The sequence below is a fragment of the Mus caroli genome, chromosome 8 (assembly GCF_900094665.2).
Source record: "Mus caroli chromosome 8, CAROLI_EIJ_v1.1, whole genome shotgun sequence".
NCBI lineage: Eukaryota > Metazoa > Chordata > Mammalia > Rodentia > Muridae > Mus > Mus caroli.
Window position 1 is genome coordinate 41,841,561 of NC_034577.1, and position 19,637 is coordinate 41,861,197.

Below are 19,637 nucleotides of genomic sequence, written 5' to 3' on the forward strand. Positions count from 1 at the left end.
TGTAGACCAGGCTGGCCTCGAACTCAGAAATCCACCTGCCTCTGCCTCCTGAGTGCTGGGATTAAAGGCGTGCGCCACCACGCCTGGCTCCAAAACTAACTCTTAAGAAAAGAGATCCACCCAGTGTTTCGTATAAGAAAAACCTTTCATATTAATAGACTAGTGCCTCTGTCTCTGTGGAAGGCTTTGGAATGATATAGGACCATTGGATGCTTGCAGAGGTTGCCTGATAGGTACGTTTTCAAAAAGAAACAAACAAACAAACAAACAAACAAACAAACAAACAAACAAACAATCAAACAGGCACAAGTAATCCAAAGCAAACCCAAGCAAAGTAAGAGAGGCTTAATGCAGGTCTAGCAATTATTCCAAGCTGTGAAAGGGTCTAGATATTATATAAATAGTGTCTTGGGATGTGGGGGTAAAATTACCATCATATGTGGCTTCAAATACCACATCACAGTGGATTACAGCACCCCACACCACAAGTCACTGCAGTGAGGTGTCAGAGGGGAGGGCAGGTTCTCAAACTGCTAATGACACCAAAAGGGTGGGCTCACACATATCAAGAGCTGAAATTAAGTTGCTGTATTAAATTAGAATTGAAAGGGCATTTTCAAGGTCACTATTATTTGCACGTGTGAGAGTGAATGTATATGAGTGTGAGTGTGTGACTGTGTGTGCACATGTGTCTGAGTGTATGTGAGCGTAGGTGCGAGTGTGAGGATGTGTGTATGTACGTGTGACTGTGTGTGTGTGTGTATGAGTGTGTGTGTGTGAGTGCATGTGCTAGTGTGTGTGAGAGTATGAGTGTGTATCATACTGCCTGCAGGGTCTTGCTTATTTCAGCAGTTCCTCTGAGTATTCCTGCGTCCCCCTCCCCTCCTCTGGGTTATCTCAGAACACAGGACCCACCGTCTACTCGAGAGCTATTGATATTCTTTCATTCATTTCAAAGTATGCTTTGCCTTTACCTTGGACCATGGTGTAGAAGGAATCGATGGAGGACAAGTTCGAAGTGATGCTGACGTCTTCCTCTCTGCTGGATGACTCGATGTCTACCGTGATAGCCTTGTCCATGTCCCCGTGCAGGTTTGTAACCACCCCAGTGGGGAAGGTAACATTCGTCAGGCGACCTTCACTGTCGTAGCTGAATGAGAGAGGTGTCACATGATGTTAACAAGGAAAGCGGTGGGTGCTTTTTTTACCTATCCTTTTAAGGCACCCCAGGATTAGCAGCAACGCTTTGGAGAAGTATTTGTCTTTGTGCATGGACTATGCAGAGTGAGGACTTCAAACACGCTTTGAAGTAATCAAAAGCCTGTTTAACATAGGAAAAAATCCTTGCCAGGCACGAGCAAGAGTAAACAGAACGGTTCTCCATCTCAGCATTTTATTCTTTGAAGTGTGACCAAAACCCACCTGCACATCTAATTTGCTGTTTCAAAGGGAACATGTTTGCTGATATTAAATTCCGTAGTATCCGTCCATATTTTCTGCCAACTAGCTGCAGTTCAGTGCCCCCTGCTTCCGGTTCTGTCAGCTGAGCCCCTCCACGACTGTGCAACATGAGCACATGTGTGTGCCCTTCAAACATGTTTCAAGTATTATTTTAGCATCTTGAGACATTTTCGACAAATTAATTAGGAGGAAAAATCCTTTTAAAGACTTTTTTTCTGGATAGTGTTGGGGGCTGGCACCCAGAACCTCGTGAAAGCTAGGCTAATGCATCCCTTAGCACTAAAGACTTTTAAGATTTCTCAGTGATTGACATATTGATGGCAAAGTCCAACTTCAGTGGTAGCGATGATGATAACCTTCCTCAAAAATACTATTTTTTTAAAAAAGAGATTTATTTTTAATTACGTGTACATGTTGGGGTATTTGAACATGCATGAGGGTCCCCACAGAATACAGAAGACAGCATAGAATTCTCCTGGAGCTGGTTGGGAGCCTCCTGATGTGGGTGCTAGGAATTGAAGTTGGGTCCTGGAGAGAGAGAAGTTAAGCATTTCTAACCACTGAGCCATCTCTCCAGTTCCCAACCCCGTCTGTCTATTCTGTTATTTTAAGAGTGTGTGCTATCTCAGATGACTTAGTATATTTAGTGTAATGAGATAAAGTATTTCCTGACATTTATCAGTTCTTTGATACTTTATTACATGCTTATCAGGAAACTTATCTAAATATTAGGGTCCATTTTAAATACCATGCCATGAAAATTAAAAATGTACTATAGGAACTAAAGTTTTCCATTTGTGCCTTCACCAGAGAAAAATTAAAAAAGACAATCACATGATTTGAGCAGAGAAGAGCAAATTCAAAATTCTCAATGAGAATTCTAGAAGCTTCCTTGTTCCTAAGCCCAGAAGCAGTGAGGGAGGAGGATGGAGGTTTTTGGAGGAAGGGCGGGCAAACATACAGTCATAATAGTAGGTATAAATAAAGAGCAGTATGGAATGCTTGCGGAATAAGCATGCAAAAGGTGTTTGCAGTTTGAAGATTCCGGGCAACAGAGATGATGAAGGCCGAGAGGTCTGCTCAGGGTCTGCTGCTGTGCTGACCCATTAACACAGAGGGCTTGGTGTCAGTGAGATCAGGGGTTTGACTGCTGGCGTCTGACAGCCTGCCACGCTGCTCAGCCAGCACCAGGACTGACCACTCAGGAGGAAGCAGGGAGAGAGGGAGACAAGAGAAACCAACACACCATTAAGTGTTATCATTGCTTGGACTCTTGGAGGCAGCGCTTGAAGGAACAAAGCAGACATCTTCCCCTCCCAGCAAGTCCAATGCTCCGAGCAGATTAAGGCATAAATGAAAGAAATCCAAAATAGTTTACTGCTGTCACTGCTTTTCTGAAAACATTATTGATCTTGAAACAAGCATGGATGGGCTCATTCGCATGGCAAGATGGAGTTACAGAATTATGAACAAAATCGGACTCGAGTTGAGGCTTACATTCAGTGTAACTCCTGTGCCACACTGTACTGCCCACAGTTCCCAAATCCTTTAGAAATCAACATCTTTTTGAATGCTCTTACGTACAGATCATTCGGTACCGTATAGCTCTCCCCCATCTCAAGAACGGGAAAAACTAAAGATGAGGTGGTTCAATTGCTTGTTCGGGCTCTCCTGGCTGAGTTCTCTCTGGAACTGCTAGGCACCTGACCTCAGACCCATTATCCTTTCTGTAAATCACAGGGCCTGATTCAAAGTTGTGATCTGCGCTTTAAACACACACGATCCCACTCGCCAGCAGCCTGCTGATTCATTCTTGCCGCAGACTCTGACCTGCCCTTTCTCTGGTTTATATTTTCCAGCCCCATTCAATCTCAAGCAGAAACTTCACCTTTCTCCTGGAGAAAGCATTTTGCCAACCTTTTGACTTGATGCTTTCACTGGCTAACCACTCACTCTGTCTCCTGCTGGGCAGGCATTTTTCTACCACAGGAGGCTGAGCACATGGGGATCCAGCCTCTGGCTCTTTGGGAAATAAACATACATGGAACCTTTGCAGATTGTATGGTCAGAAGGACATAAGGATGAAGCTGGCTCCTCAATGGCTCAGGTTAACAGTTTGGCCCCGGAAGTCCTCAATGTGTGCCTGCCAACAAGTGGCTAAATTAAGTTAAGGCATTAACAGGACCAAAGTGTGTGAAGGCCAGGAATGAGGAAGAGCCCTCTGGGTGTCTCCTTATCCTGTTACTTGTCAGTTTCTGAAGACTCTAATGTGAAAGTTGAGGAGCAAGGGTAGGGAGAATCCAGAGAGAATACAAAGTAGCCACATGTGGAAATTTGCCTTCTAACCATGAATGAGCTTCTAGTACTAGGGACCAGAATATAGGCAGAGATGCCTCTAGCTGGAGGAGCTAGGAGTGACTTCCCTGGGGTGACCTCTGCTATCAGGCCTGGATAGATCAAGGCTGGCTGGGGGGGGGGTAAAGGCGTTGGGAGTTAATGAGGGGTCTTGGATATAGAGCAAGGAAGGTGTTAGGACTGGGAAGAAAGATAAGTTAGGTGTTGAGCCTTTAGGGACAGCAGAAATCAGTTAGGAGAGTCAGGTCTTGCCCGGGCTTTGTGATGGGGATGGAGAACTGAGGAAGGCTTTTAGGAAAGCAAAAATTTCAATAATGCTGACTGAGCACCAAGGGATCGTATGAAGGGACACAAGGCCAGGCAGAGAGAGCTCCCGACCTACCGATTACACAAACCACAGGTACCAACATGGGTTTTTAGGCACAGAGCTACCATCGGTTGCCCATAATGTTTCAGAAAGAAAGGGATTTAAGACATCTTTCTGAATGCTTTCACAGACACATCCTGGACTGCGTTAGCCCTCCCCTGTCTTGTAAACAGACGAATAAAGGTTTTGTCATTTCTGTGGACAAAGGGTGGTAGTGTGTGGGAGAGTCTTCATTGATCATCACTGAATGACACATGTGTCCCGTGTTTCAGTGCCCACCTTATGCACTTTGTACCTTTTAACATTTGCTTTTATGTGTGCCAATAAGATCAAAACCAAGAGAGTCTGCTCATTGTCGCTGCCCACTGTGGAGCGCTCTAGAGTACTAATTTAAAAACCACCTACCCGCCACTGTGGCAAGTGACAGATCACCACCCTCAGGACTAAACACAAATGCAGAAGTCACTCCTTGATCCTCACTCCTGACGAAGACCATGCACACCAATAGCAAAAGGGAGGTGAGTGGGTGGGAGATTTAAAAGTGACCAGAGGATTCTGGATAAGGAGTTTGAAACAAACACAAATAAATAAACAAAAGATCAGTTCTCACACACACACAAAAAAAACAAAACAATTTTCAGGCATTTCTAGAAATGATAGTGAAAAGTTGTTTTGTTTTTGTTTTTCAAGAACAATGGAACAGCGATGGTCAACTGGATGCTCTGTGTGATCGGAGACCTTTCCATGAAAGCTATACACTGCTGGACGTGGCCTCTGCTTATGGGCAGCTCTGCAGTTCAGCCTAATGTTTGTGGCTTGGCCTCAGTGCACTACGCCTCTCCAACTTGTATGTTAGAGATGTAGCTTTTTCTCTTACTGGCCTTTTGAATTTACAATGCACTAGGCTCTAGGGAATTTGAATAGAACATCAACTTCGCGCTCATGATCCCACTCATCTGGCCACAGCCTCCTAGCTCCAGATCTATCACACAGCACATTCTCTCTTGCTCCCAGCTGACCTCTCTTCACAAAAGACTCTGTTTGGACAGAGACAGTCTCCCTCAGGCTCTTACTAACCTCCCGCTCTTGCACGGATGGAGTACCCTTTTTATGGCTCTGTATTTTTTTGACTTTAATTTTGATTGCATTTTCTTTCTTTCTTTCTTTTTCTTTTTTGCCTAGACTGGCTACTTTAGCTTCTGTAGAGTATTTTCAAAATGCCTTTTATGTTTTCTAGGCACCGAGATTATTAGTAAATGCCTCAGAGTCATAGCCTCTGTGATCCTGAGATGAGATTTTTTTCTCTCCTTCTTACTCACAGACATGAAGTGCCCAACTCTTCATTTTTCCTCCATAATATTTTTCATATACCTATTTCTCCATTCCACAACTCTCCTAGACAACTGGTCTACCTGCCTCTCTCCACACTTACTGATAAATCTCTGAAACACTATGATTATAGTACCCCTGTGCTTAAGCACCTTCAGTTGATTGTCACTCGAAAGAAACTCTGACTAAGCTACACTCTTAACAGCTCTATGTCAATAGGCTACTGATACTGTAAATTTATTCAAGTGGAAATGATTTGCAGTTCTCCAAAACTTTAGAATGTGACTTCGGTACTTCTGTATAAGATGGATTCTTTAGTCGACTATTCAAGTACAGTCCTTCTCATCTTCCTGGGGTCTTCAGTTCTATTATCTGACTCTATTTCTCAGTAGGTATGTGAATTCACTCTTAGACTTGAATAACAGTATGCTTTCCCATGAAAGACTCGTGTGCCCTGTGTTTCACTGTCCAAAGAATGACACATGTACTTTGTGTATCGCTAACCACCTTATACATTTAATAGTTTACATTTGCTTTTATATGAGCCAATAAAAACAAAACCAAGAGAGTCTAGTCATTGTTGTCACCTGCTGTGACAGGGCTTTCTCTAGAGTTCTAATTTAAAACCACCTATCCACCACTATGGTAAGTGACAGATTACCACCATCGGTACTAAACATGATAGCAAAATCATTTATACTTGGATGGTGGGCTGACTTGGCATTCTGATGCTACTGACAGTGTGATTTGTAACCCTAAGTCCCAGATTTTACATGTAGGTATTTCTTAACAGTTAGCTCAGGGGGAAAAAAACCCTATTATTTCTTGAATTCAGTAGCAACGTTGTGAATAGGAAATCCTCAAAAAAATTGGGATGACATTTGAAGAAGCATCTAACATCATGATGAGCAGAGGGAGCAGGTGACTTCCAGATGACAAGGCCATCTCATATGTACAGTACCAAAGTGACAGGGAAAGAGCAATCAAGAAAGGAAAAGAAGAAGCTGTTTCTTTTTAACCTGCATTTTCTTTCAAGTGCTGAGAGGATCTTGAGAAAGGGATGGAAGCCAACAGGAGAGGGTGGCCTACACCGATTTAAATTTCTTTGCTTGGTTGAATTTCCTTGTGAGGTCTCTCTTAAGGGACAGAGTCTGACCTGTGTTTGTTCCATGAAGCCAGAGAGGGCAGCAGTCTGCAGGTACCTTGCCAGTCTCTCTACCCCTGAACTCGCCAGATAGCATGAGTTCAGAGGACGTGGACAAGGGCAGACCTTCCTCTCACACCTCGGGCCTAGCCCTTTGAACACGGAGCACAGTGAGAGGTGGCCTCAGAAATTTATTTGTCCAAGGATCACACTCAAGAAAGGTGACCTGATCAAAGCCTTTGCATAGTCATAACCTGCATAGGGGAACTGACCGAGGGATAGATATATAATACACAGGCCTTCAGACACAGGCATCTAATCAGGAGGTCCAGAAATGGCTCCCTTAGGGTTCAAAGGATTCTGTGCAGTTCCCTTGCACCTTTTAAAGTTGTGCACTGGCTGAGGAACACGGACATGTAGGTTTTGAAATGCAGACCTGCTAGACAGTCCATCAAGAATTTTTTGCTCTATAGAACTACACATGCATTCATTATCCTGGATGTTCTAAAAATGGACAGAGTGCAAGCTCATCTTCTTTTGTTCTTCAGTTTGTATTCTCTCTCTCTCTCTCTCTCTCTCTCTCTCTCTCTCTCTCTCTCTCTCTCAGAAAATGGATATGCAGTAAGGAAAAGGGAAAGATATTAGGATTGGGAGAAAAATTTTCAAGGTAGGTATTTTCCTTACAAAGAAATTTCATTTATCACTGTAAGCAGTTGTTATTACCACCAGCATACTACTACACAGGATTCTAGGTTCAAAAGAGATGTATGTATCATTGTTTCAGCAAAGGAAATTTGGTAACTTTTAGTAAATGCTTATTATGGGATAAGTGTTGTCAGAGGCCAAGAAAAACTGGAAGAATGACAGAATCACAGATCTGTTACTGTAACAGGAAAAATTTCCTTACTAAGAAACCTTTCATTTCATAAGTAAGGGCGGTTCTGCAGCTTGCCAAACATCACAGTTGGGAGAGACAAAATTGGTTGTGGAGTCTAGGTTTTTAGTCTAGAGCCTTTCTCATCTGACCAAAGCCATTCCACAGAAAAGAAAAAGGAGGAGGAAGAAAAGAAGGAGGAGGAGCAGCAGCAGGAGGAAGAGGAGTAGTAGTAGAAGGAGGAGGAGGAGAAGGAGGAAGACGAGGATGAGGAAGGGGAGGGGAGGAGGAAGAGGAGGAGGAAGGAAAGGAGGAATAGGAAGGGGAGGGTGAGGAGGAGGAAGAGGAATGTGGCGGCAAGTAGAAAATATAAAATAGGCTCAGTGAACCAAGGGCCTGTTATGGCTTGGGCATCCCAGTGAATGCAAAGATAAACAAAGGCAGTGAACTATTGTCCAGTCCACCTAATTAGTAGACCATTGCTTAGTCATTGGGTAGACTTGGAAAAATAAGGGAAGTCTGAGACTAACATGCTGCCTGTTCATGAGCTATGGGATGGAAAATGAACACTGCTTAGTTTCTGAAGGGAGGAGGAATGGTGGTCGTCAGACAAGGGAGCAGTATAAGAGTGGAGGGGAATGGGGCTGGAGAGATAATTCAGTTTGTAGAGTGCTTGCCAGGCAAGCACGAGGACTTGAGGTCCATCCCCAGTACAACAACACTAGGCGGTGGCATGCTTACAATTTCATGTGCTGTTTGTAATCCTGGGGCTGGGGAAGTGGAGACAGGCAGAACCCTGGGACTTGCTGGCCAGCCTAGTCAACTTGGGTGATCTCTAGGCCAATGAGAGGCCTGGTCTCAAAAAACAGGGTGGATGGCACCTCCTAAGAAATGACTCTGAAAGTTGTCCTCTGACCTCTGTCTGGCCCTGCGTGTGCACACACAAAAGACAAATACAGGAAGCTATAGCCTGTACAAGGAGAGGTGATTTGAACACTCGAAAGAATTAGGGCTCAAGAAGGTGGATCCTTGAATATTTGCACAGTACTCCTTTATTTCCACAGAAAATTTATACTGCCAGGTCGTTATTCACAGCCTTTCTTGCCTCCGGATCTTCCACAGAACTCTTCACTGTGCTCTCATTCACTCTTATTTCAGTTTTCTCAATAGCTCCCTCATCACAACCACATCTCAAGAAATGCTTGTCTCCTAAGATTTAGCCAGTATAGTCCTCTTTCTTTCTTCTATTATTATTTTAGGACCACGTCCTAGCTAAGTTCTTGAACTCATGGCTTTCCTGTCTCAATCTTCCGATTAGCAGGATAATGGTGGCCAAAACACACAAGTCCCCAGACTGACTTTTGATCCTATGTAACACTGTGCCATGGGGACTTAGGGTCATAACTTCCAAATGGGAACTCCCTGTGTATTTCAGGTGTTTTCCTACCTACTTTACTATCCATGCTGGGAAAACAGGGGCTCTCTGAGATTGTCCCATCTCCCTATCTCCTCAGGATGAATCCGTTTCGATTAGAGATTAGCATCTAGTCTGGATTCAGTTCTCCGTTTCTTAACTTTCTTTTCCTCCTGTACTGCCTACTCTCATCTTCCCTTGAGTCCATGCTTACATAGTCACCAAACTGACCATGTGGCTTCCCTGTTAGATTCCCCCAACTGCACCTTGCCTACCCAGCATGGAGGATTCCCTGGGCAGCCCAACTCCCTAGCCTGTTAAGCCCTACTTGGACAGAACCATGCTCTCTTGACATGTCTTTCTGGTGTCATCTTCCAGTGTCCCCCCACACACTCCATGCTCTGGTCATTCTAAAATGCCATGCTCTGCCTGCCCAGTCAAGGCTTTGCTCCTGACCGCCACTCTGCCACTCCCTGCTGATGACTGTCAGTATCTCCAGACAAAGCCTAACTGAGTTGTGTAGCTTGTCTCACTCTTGTCCCCAGTCTGATGAGGACAAGATGGGTGAGCATCTTGGTTGCTTGCACTGCCTGCTGACTCTTAGCACTTAACACCTTTATACATATTTACTTCTCTGCTCAGAGTTCAGTGGACATGGAGTTCACCTTATTCTCCAGCACTCCAGTCCGCACCGGCAGAATATCATACCAAATGAATATGTGTCTGATGAATGTAGTGGATACGCAGGAAACTTTCCTTGACCAAAGGGCATGGGCGAAATTCTCACCTCGTGGACACCATACCCAAGCCTTAGAGGTCTGACATATTTAACAGTTTGCTGCTGTAATGCAGCATTTAAGAGCCTTTCCTTTTCCTTGGGTTGGCGTAACTCCTTTTAAAAGTGTTCCCACAAGGGTAAGGTCAGCTGGGACACAACCGTGTGGGACTAATTATGGATATCTTTGTGAGAAAAGCTTTAAAATTATGTTTAAAAAGAACTCTTTATTAATAAAATCAATAGGATCTGAACAGGCACATAACAGATATCTAAGTGATAAGAAACTTGTTTGAAATGAGAAATAACCAGTCTAGACCCGCTGGGACCTATCTTTAAGGTTTTCAGTCCATCATCTGAAAGGCCTTTTGGTTCTATAGGAATACACTGGTACATTTATATTCATGTAGACAAGCATTAGGGGGTCATGTTGCTTCTCCATATTACAACATTCTTTGAATTTTGATTTTATCACCATAACCTCTTCTGGGAGGGAAGTACTTTCTCTCAGCTTCTGGTCAGGGGTATGTTTGTCTTCATAGGGACCTAGCTTGCTCTTTTCTTTTTGAGTTTGACACAGAATGAAGTCTTTCTTTCATCTGATGCTGAACTAACATTTGTTACATGTTTAACTTAACCGATTATCTATTTCTAATTTTAAAAACCCACTTTTTAGCCTTTGATTTTTATATACATTTTAATCGAAAAGCCTAATTATGGAAAAAAAACCTTAATTTATATCAGACTTCCTTTCTTCTGTATTTAAATAGGGAAGAAAACGCAAACTCTTCTTTGGTTGAACTGGAAAGTGATATTTCTTATTTTTGAAAAACAAGAAATAAAAGTCAGATTATTTTTATGTGCATACATGATGCGTGTGCATGAGCGCATGTGTGGAGGCCAGAGAAGAACATTGTTGAATTGCCTTCTCCTTCTCCCTTTACAAGGTCTCCAAGTATCAAACTCAGGGCATCAGGCTTGAGCAGAAAACATGTTTACTCATGGAGTCATCCTGATGGCTCAAAGTAGTGCTTGCTTACATCAGCATCTCTCTCTCTCTCTCTCTCCTCCCCCATCCCAGGCCTCTCTCCTCATCATCTCTCTCTTGTGTGTCCCCAGTTCAGATTCTCAGGTTGGAATTTAAGTCTAAGAAATCTGCTTGAGATGCATGAGCAGGTGGGTTTACAAGATGCAGTAGTAAGGACGGATGCAGGGATGCTGTGATGGAGGATGCATGTGGGTGACGCCCCAGACCTCTGATCTCTTGCTTAGGGTGGTCCTTTCTTGATCTTAGGTCAGAGTCCAGAAGACAAGTGTAATGCCTTACTGGGTCAACATCTATATGCTCTAGACATCTGGAAATGACCCGTGGGCCCAGACATAAGAGGCTTTCTCTACCTGCAACACTTCGCTGGGGGAAACTGAAGGGTGAGCAGGGAGGAATGAGGCTTCTACACAGGCTTTCATGATAGCATCTCAGGACCGAGTTGGAGAAGGATGCACCATTTCAGGAAATTCCCAACTGTCAACCTTTGGCTCTGCAACACTGGGAAGGGGAAGCCATCCTGGTCTGCCTGCATGAGAATCTCCTCTTCTCAGACATCCTTTAGAGTAGTGAGTCGGTGTCTTGGTCTTTGGGCAAATTATCTGATGGTTGCTTTGCAAGGGAAGCTGATGAGGTGCCGTACGGTAAAGCTATCAGAGCACCTATCCAAAGTAGAGAGAAGGAGTCCAGATATAGAGGAGGTTGAATTACTCATTTTGAGCCATTATGGAGCAATTTAGCACCTTGAGAGCATTCATTTGCTAAGTGGATCGTACTGGAGGGGATAACATAGCTCTGCTGCAGTGGACACGCTGGGGCTGATGCACCAGATTCTGAAAAAAACTGGTTACTGGTTTTGCTCATTTTTTTTTTTTTTTTGTAAAATCTAGACTGCTGAAAGGAGTTGGAATAAATCGAATATTGATGAAAATATTGCCTATATCGTGTTTATAGGTGAATGCTTGAAGTGGCCTGTGGCTGCTTTCATCAGCTACCCACATAGTTCTCACTGATTCCTGGGATGCTCATTTTGGTTAAAAGAAGACAGATTCAGATACTTATACCCAACTGTTGGACTGAAGTTGGGGACCCCTGTGGAGGAATTAGAGGGAGGATTGAATGAGCCAAGGAGGAGGGTGATCCCATAGGAAGACCAGCAGTCTCAACTAACATGAACCCCTGCCCAGAGACTGAGCCACCAACCAGGTAGCCTATATGAGCTGGTCCAAGGCCCCTGACACATAGACAGCAGAGGACTGCCTGGTCTGGCCTCAGTGGGAGAAGATATGCCTAATACTTGAGGCCCCAGGGAAGGGGATTCTTTGCGGGGGGGGGGGCCCTATCAGAGGCAAGGAGGAGGGGGAATGGGATGCCAGGAGGGGGGCAATGGCTGGAATGTAAATAAATAAAATAATTAATAATAAAAAAGAAGTAAGGCAAACCTATCAGAGAATCAAACAAAACAGATAACAATGAAAAGCAGTGTCAGGATTTCCCCACAATTTTCAGCGATCTGCGGATGAGACTGCTTCTAAGTCAGCCCTGAGTTCCTAAATGTTGTCTCCACAACGGAAGAAAGATATGGGGAATACGGAAGGGAGCCTGAGGGCCAGTGTAAATGCATATTTGTTAAACGGGGACGTAGTTTTTAACGTAATTTCTGGACATAAATAACAATGACTTGTGGCATGTCAGGTGCTTTTCAAAGGAGGGGTTATCCTGGGTTCTGTCCGGTGGAAGTTTCCTTTCATCAACTCCTGCATCAGTGGTGGCCAGAGGGACTGCTGTGTAGGAACACACCACTGTCCGGATTCTAGCCGATTCGGTGTCAGCAAGCAAAGGACGCATCTTTCCTAATTCGGAATAATTACCTTTGAGTTTTCCTCCTCGATCTGGGCCTTCTGAATACTGTTTTTGGATTTGAAAGTGCCCTAAGGGTACCATAGCCAGCTTTGCATCTATACCCAGCTCTTCTCTGAGGTCCCTTTCCCCCTCTATTCTCCTAGGGTATCAGAATAGGTGGGGGAGGGCGCGTTGTGGGTCTGTGCCATGGGCACAGAGTTAGGTTCATTATAAAGAAATGGCTCGGAAGCTCATTCTGAAATTGCAGAGCGTGAATGAGGGTCAATAAAGAACCCAAATGAGGAGCTGGAGACCCATCTATACCTACATAAACGGGGAAAAGCTGAAACTCATTTATTTGCTCTGTAAATCTGAATATAGCTCACAAAAGATCACACTCGGCTCCACAAATACACAGCTCCAAATAATCAAAGTCCCAGGACGGGAAAGTTGTCACTAACCCGCTGGTGAGCGTGGGCACATCAGCTAGAATCCATAGCTTTTCCCTACGCTGTCTAGTTCCCCCTGAAGAAGCGCCTCTAGATATGCCCAAACCCTTTGTATTTCATGTGGGCAAGCAAGCAGAGAGCTGGGAAATGCCATTTACTAGTAAATAATTTATTCCATCGCCCAATTCCATACGCTGGATTTGCTTCTGTGTGCATTCAAGTGTAAGAACGATGGCTTTACTTTGGGCATGAGCTTTTTAAATAATACATTTTTAGCAGGTGAGATCTTTGTGGTCTCTCTGGAATTACTTTAACTAAGAAATGAGAGTACAGGGCAATTGTTTTTAAAGATTAAGACGTGGTGGTTGTCAGGTGTGGTGGTGCGTCCCTTTAATCCCCCAGCACACCAGAGGCAGAGACAGGCAGATTTCTGAGTTTGAGGCCAACCTGGTCTGGGGAGCAAGTTCCTGCTTGGGCAGCTGGATTACATAAAGAAATAATGAGAGAGAGAGAGAGAAAGAGAGAAAGAGAGAGAGAGAGAGGAGAGAGAGAGAGAGAGAGAGAGAGAGAGAGAGAGAGAGAGAGAGAGAGAGAGACACTAAGACACTGACTAAGATACATAACTAGGGTTATCATTATTATCAGTGTATGCACAGTCACAAAGTCTGCCTTTTTCTTCTGACCATCAAATTAGGAGAGGAGGAGGTCAGAGGCAACCACCTGTATATAATTATTCATCTCCTGAGACATATGAGATCCCAAAGCTGAGCGAAAGCCACCAGACACTGGATTCTAGCAGCCTGTCTTAAAGTACCAGATACTTTTTAAAGGAGTCCTAATAGGGACGACACAGTCACAGGTGCCCTGGAGAGAAAATGTCGCAGGTCTATTGTTTTTGACCCGAAGGCTCTGGTGTTTAAGTGAGCACCTACCTACCCCAAATTAGAGTAACTTGCCTAACTTATTGGGTGCTGATAAGAACTGCAAGCTGGGAATTGGGAATCACACCCCCAAATCCCAGTCCTCTCTTATACCAGGTACACTGTGTATACTGAACTTATATTTGAATGGAGAACGGTTTGCTTTCCTTTAAGGTTTTTTTTTTTTTTTTAGAATAATTTTGTAACTTTATTTATGTATAGAAACCTTGGCAGTGCATATTTAACCCAGTTTAGTGGTAAGTTCTTCATCCATTGTCTTGTCAGGATTGTTAATGCAAAGCACAGATTAAGGACTGAGAGCTTCCCCTCCCCAGGGGCGACTGATCTCATTGTACCTGTCCTTGTAATTGGTCCTATGGCTCCCATCAGCTTAGCCAGAGCACCCTCGACTTCCGAGTTACCCCACGTGAGGGCAACAATGGTACATGCCTTCCTGTGGACCAGGTGCCCCAGCCTGGGCTTTCCCTTGATGATGCAGTAGGGAGCCCCATATCTTTCATCACAGGGCAGGCAGGAAGACCACCAGCTCAATGGGGTCTACATCATGGGCAATCACCACCAGCTGAGCCTTCTCTACCAAGGTGGTCACTGTATTGAGTCCTGTTTGAAGGTTGGGCAGTCTCTTAGTTGGGACATCCCCTTTGTCAGCAGCTTTCTTCTCAGCACGGGCCAGTAGCCTTTGCTTCTTCTCCTGCTTTGTCTCTGGCCTGTACTTGTTAAGCAGTAGTTTGCTGGTCCAGAGCTTGGGCTAACTGGTTAATGGCAGGAGGTAGTACTTTGAGCCACTTACCGAGGAAGCCCCCCTTGCCTTATGTACTGGAAACATTCGGGAAGCAAGTGAGCTCTCTTTCGGGCAGTGTGTCCTGTCTAATGCTGAAGCCCTTAGGCCTTTGCTCAAAGAGGATTCACCACCTTTTGGCCCCCTGTTTCTTCACAAGGACAGGGCCACCTCCATCCTTTAGACATCATGCTCGGCTAGAGCAGAACTTCCTTATGAATTTTCTTTTGTTCTCTGCCTCGCAGGAAAGGAGTCCAGAGCCTATCACTGTTTGGCAAGCAATCTTTCAATGAGTTTATCTCTAGCCCCTGATTTGATGGGACAGGGCCTTGCTACCTAGTTTAAGCTGCCCTTAAACTTTTTGGTGTACCCCTGACTGGCCTCAAATTCCCATTCCTCCTACTTCTGCCTCCTGATTTTGGATATTATGAAACTATACCACAACAACCGGCTATATATACAGTTCTGTGGCCCTCGCTCCCTAAAAGCAGTATTTCAGGATAAAACACTTCTGGTAGGAAATCTTTACTTTTTCTCATTCAATTATCCAAGCAACGAGATCAAATGAGGAAGGTCTTATTTTATGAAGAAGACGACAGTGAGCAAACACCTGCGATTGGGTAAACATCAAAAGATGGACGAGAAAAATGTGAAATATTGACATTTCCAGTATTAATGATCGGTGCAGGGGTTTGCACCACCCCAGAGAGCAAGAGCTCATGTATACACTAGTTTTCCAAAGGCACTTTGGGGAGAGTCAGTTCCAGATCTCACGAGACTCTGCTCCATCGTGAATATCCACCCAACTACATCACTGGCTTGTGCCTCCGATCTTTCTTCAATGAAAAGCTACGAAGGATGCTCTGTATGAATGTAACACTCCATGCGCTGCGGGAGCCCCAGAGACAGCAGCTTGCGTTAAAATAAAAAATTTCCCCCATTTTCTTTGTACTCACACCAGGACTGCAACCTTGCTAGTGGCACACTCAAGTTTGTACCATCAACAAAAAAATAATCAGATGAAAACATGCCCGGCATGGAATCTGAACTTGCTCTCCTTTGGAATGTCTCTGGCAGGAGCTATGGCAACTCTCTTTCTACAGTAGGCAGATTGATTGATTCCAGGTCTTCCATCTGTTTCTATTCGATAAAAGCTTTAACTTCAAGCCTTTTTTTAGATACTAGGCTAGCTGATAATCTGGCCGTAAAGAAATGGGGATTTGGATTGAAAGCTGCCATTTCTTTTGTGTAAGGTATTTATGCCGAACGATGATTATAGACCACCGACCAGCTTAAGGGACTGGTGTGGTGAAAGTCACAGAAAACAGGTTTCTCAGTTGGCAATGATCCCCTCCTCCCCCCCCCCCGTTACAATCTTCTTGTGGTTTTGGTAAAACCCCAGCCATTGTCAAACCCATCAAACCCCTTCTTTATGAACTTACCAAGTGTCTTTCTAACATCTGAGTTGGATACATGGTACTAAAAAAATATGAATATTTCCGAGACATCAGTTCGCTTGTAACTGCAAAAGCAGAGGGAGTCCCGAGGAGCTAGCTCTCTATAGGTAATAAGGCAGAGGGTCTGAAACCTACAAGTTCAAGTTGCCCATATGCAGCTTGTTAGAACAAGCTGTCAAGAGGAAGATGAAGGGTTAACATGGCCAAGACTGAGACTCTGAGGAAGGTGAGTAAGAAGGCCTGTCCTTGGGTATGTAACAAGAATGCTAGAAAGATGAGGGACTGGACTCTAGGGTAGTAATTGCAGGCTGGCTGGCTCCCAGAGTCCCCTGAGGAACACACGAAGGACACACACCATTGTTCTTTCTTATCTCTTTGTTTCCAACGCAGTAGCTAACTTTGATAGACTAAATGCTAAGTAAGGATGGCTGCTAACAAGAAGAGACCATCCTAGACTATGCCATAGACAAGCAGCTAAATACAAAGCAACAGCAAAAGACTGCTGCTCTATCTCGGTGGCTGGGATAGAGTTAACTTTGCCATGGAAACGCTCCAGGCTGATCATGTAAATGTGAGAACACTTGAGACACCTGCGGGATTGGAGGATGGTAACACTGGTCAAGAGACAAGAGACAAGAACAGCTAGCAGACAGCCAAGGTCAAGGCTGGAGTTTTCGATGGGTCCTCAGGAAACCACCCTGGCAGCTCCCAGTTTCCAGTCACCACACGGAGCACCGAGCAGTGTCACTTTCTGGACCCAACAAGGACATGTTCAAAAATGGCCCACAGAGCAGAGCTTGAGTCTTAGGCAGTACTGGGAACTTAGCCTCTATTTTCTCTCCCAGCTTTCAACTACAATGAAACCCCACCCGAGGCGCCACCATCGCAGAGGAGCTTCTAATGAGGACAGCTCTCCTGCCCAGACCCATCTAACGGGCTGCGCTCTCTCTCCGTGCCTTCTCCGACTCTGGCAACAGAGCCCGCTATCACTTTGAAAGCCCTGCAAAGGAAGTGGCTTCCATTAACTTCCAATTTATTCCTTTCCTATTGCGATTCTGAAATGAGGAAAGAGGAATGCTAAGGACAGAATTTTAATGTAATTCTTCAATTGAAAAGGTTTGTTCCTCTGACAAAATCATGCTGCTGGAGAACATGCGCTTTATTAAAAGGGGACCTGTCAGAAAGAAAAGCCACTCCAACTACAGGGGGAACAAAGCCTTCTGCAGCGGATCCGCTCCAGAGCGGCTGTATGAAAAATATTTGTGTTCGGGATGCCTTTTCTAGTGACTTCTGTTGTGATTTTAGACGTGTGTTCTTGGAGAAGAGACTTCTGCTTCAGCATGTCACTGTGAAAAAAATCACACTAAGGGACTCAAAATTTTCACCGCAAGCACCAGTTTGAATTTGTCAGCGCGTCTTGTCGGTGCACCTTACTGCGCATGTGCAGTGTTAGTCAAGTGAACCAGCAGTCGGGAATGACTTCACACACACCCACACACACACCATAAAATATACAACAGCTCATTTTCATCTTCGCTCTCCCTGACCTCATGAAAATGTGACCAGGATGCAAATTGCCTGGGCCACTTCTCCACACAAATGCTCCGGCTACATCTGCCCCTTCTACAATTTCAAAATGGTGGCCAACGGTCCCGATGTGCATTTGGTTGCAAAGTCCTTCAAAGTGTGGCCTGCCTTCTCCAATAACTGATTATGGGAAGCTAAGCCCTCTATTTGATAAGAATAACATTTGCAGTGCCGAGGTAACCAGCTGAGTTCATTGTAAATGATTTTCAAAGTGTTTTTTCCCCTTAAGTGGAAGGTTCGGCCGCAGTCAGCTTTTTATCAGCCTGGCAAATCTGAACCCAGAGGGGTTAGGCCTAAAACTAAAGCTGCAGATTGTCCTTTGAAAGGTCTGTCGCTAATCTGCTAAGTGTACTTGGAGCAAAATGTCAGTTCCCGAGGAGAGGTAAATTTACCATGGAGCTAAATGAAATTTAATCTCTGAGGCTTTTCACATGTATGGGTCTCTTCCAGGGCTCTGCATCTAATTTTCATAATTTTGGCTTTTTTTTTTTTTCCAAAGAGGGATCTAAAAATTACAGACACTTTAGGACCTCAATAATATAGTTCCTAAGCATGTAGTATTATTACGGACTCTATTGTGATATCAATATTTTTATAATCGGGGTGAAAATTTCGTATACTTACTCAAAAAATGTTGTCCATCCAGTTTCGTCACTTTTGGTGGCTAAAAGCCCACTGTTGCCATGGTAAGTAAACAAAACCAGTTCCAGGCCCTGAGCGGTCATGCTTTTCAGACACCCGTTGGTGCCTATGGTCAACCATATCACCTGGTTATCGGGAGACACCACCCGCACTGGCATCCGATTCGGATCCCTTCGGATTCGGAGGGTGTTGCCATTGCTGTCGGTTACAGCAGTGACGTCATTGTCGTTGCTGTAACTAAAATTATACAGGTAGTCACCCGTGACCAGGCTCACGGTATACTGGTGAGTACCGTTGATGTCAAAGATGTAGAGCTCTTGATCAGTTGGAGAGGCAACTTCGTAAAAGTTCATGGAGTTCAGTAAAGGTTTATTCTTTGAAACGGCCCGGATCCTGATATTTCCCAGATCTGCAATGTACAGTGTGCCATCTGGCGAGGCGGCCAGGGAGGACGGCGCATTGAGTTTGGCATCTTTGGCGTAGCCGTCTCCGCTTTGGTAGCAGTCACAGTTGGCGTCGTTCTTGCAGTCACATTCCGAAGGTATCCCAGCCACTAAGGAGATCTCCCCGTCTGTGGTGACCTGCCTTATTCGGTTGATCTTCTTCTCATCAGTTTCCGTGATGTAAAGGACCCCGCTGTAGGACACAGCAATGGCCGTGGCTGACTCCAGGGTGGTCTGAACCGCGTGCTTCCCCACCGGGTATTCCACTCCAGGGACCTGACAGTGCATGGGCCGCCCGGCAGCGATGCGGACCTGACGGTTTTCAGTGATCTGTAAAACTACGTTATTATCCAGGACGTAGATGGAGTTATCCATGGGGTTGATCGCGAGGTCAGTGGGCCATTCCAGACGCACCTTAAGAAAGAAATAACTTGGTTAGTCAGCTACTGAGCTGCAGTTAATTTGCTAGAAGAGCAAATTAGACCATTCAGAGAAGTTAGCCTTAATTTGATAAACTGAAAAGTGTTTTCATTTCAATATCCATGGTCAAACAAACCTAAAAACTTGGAGTGGAGATGAATATAGGACATAACATCTTATTTAAAGATGCAGTGGGAGCCTGGAAAGATTTGCTGGTTTTGAGACAGCAAATGCACTTCTACGCAGTGAGTCAGTTATTGCTGAGATATGAACACATATGCTCCTTTTAGTAATAGCAGCCAAATGCCAGGGCT

General features: G+C 44.6%; 1 protein-coding gene across 10 annotated transcripts in view; it reads right to left on the minus strand.

Annotated features, from left to right (window-relative positions):
- Tenm3 (teneurin transmembrane protein 3) overlaps positions 1–19,637 on the minus strand; it is a 1,292,348-nt gene that overhangs the window by 29,854 nt on the left and 1,242,857 nt on the right. For all 10 annotated transcript variants that reach the window (XM_029480775.1, XM_029480772.1, XM_029480778.1 and 7 more), the window contains 2 exons: positions 18,443–19,317; positions 975–1,150 (listed from right to left, as the gene is read on the minus strand). In XM_029480775.1, coding sequence (XP_029336635.1) covers positions 975–1,150; positions 18,443–19,317 — 1,051 coding nt within the window. The remainder of the gene's footprint in view (positions 1–974; positions 1,151–18,442; positions 19,318–19,637) is intronic.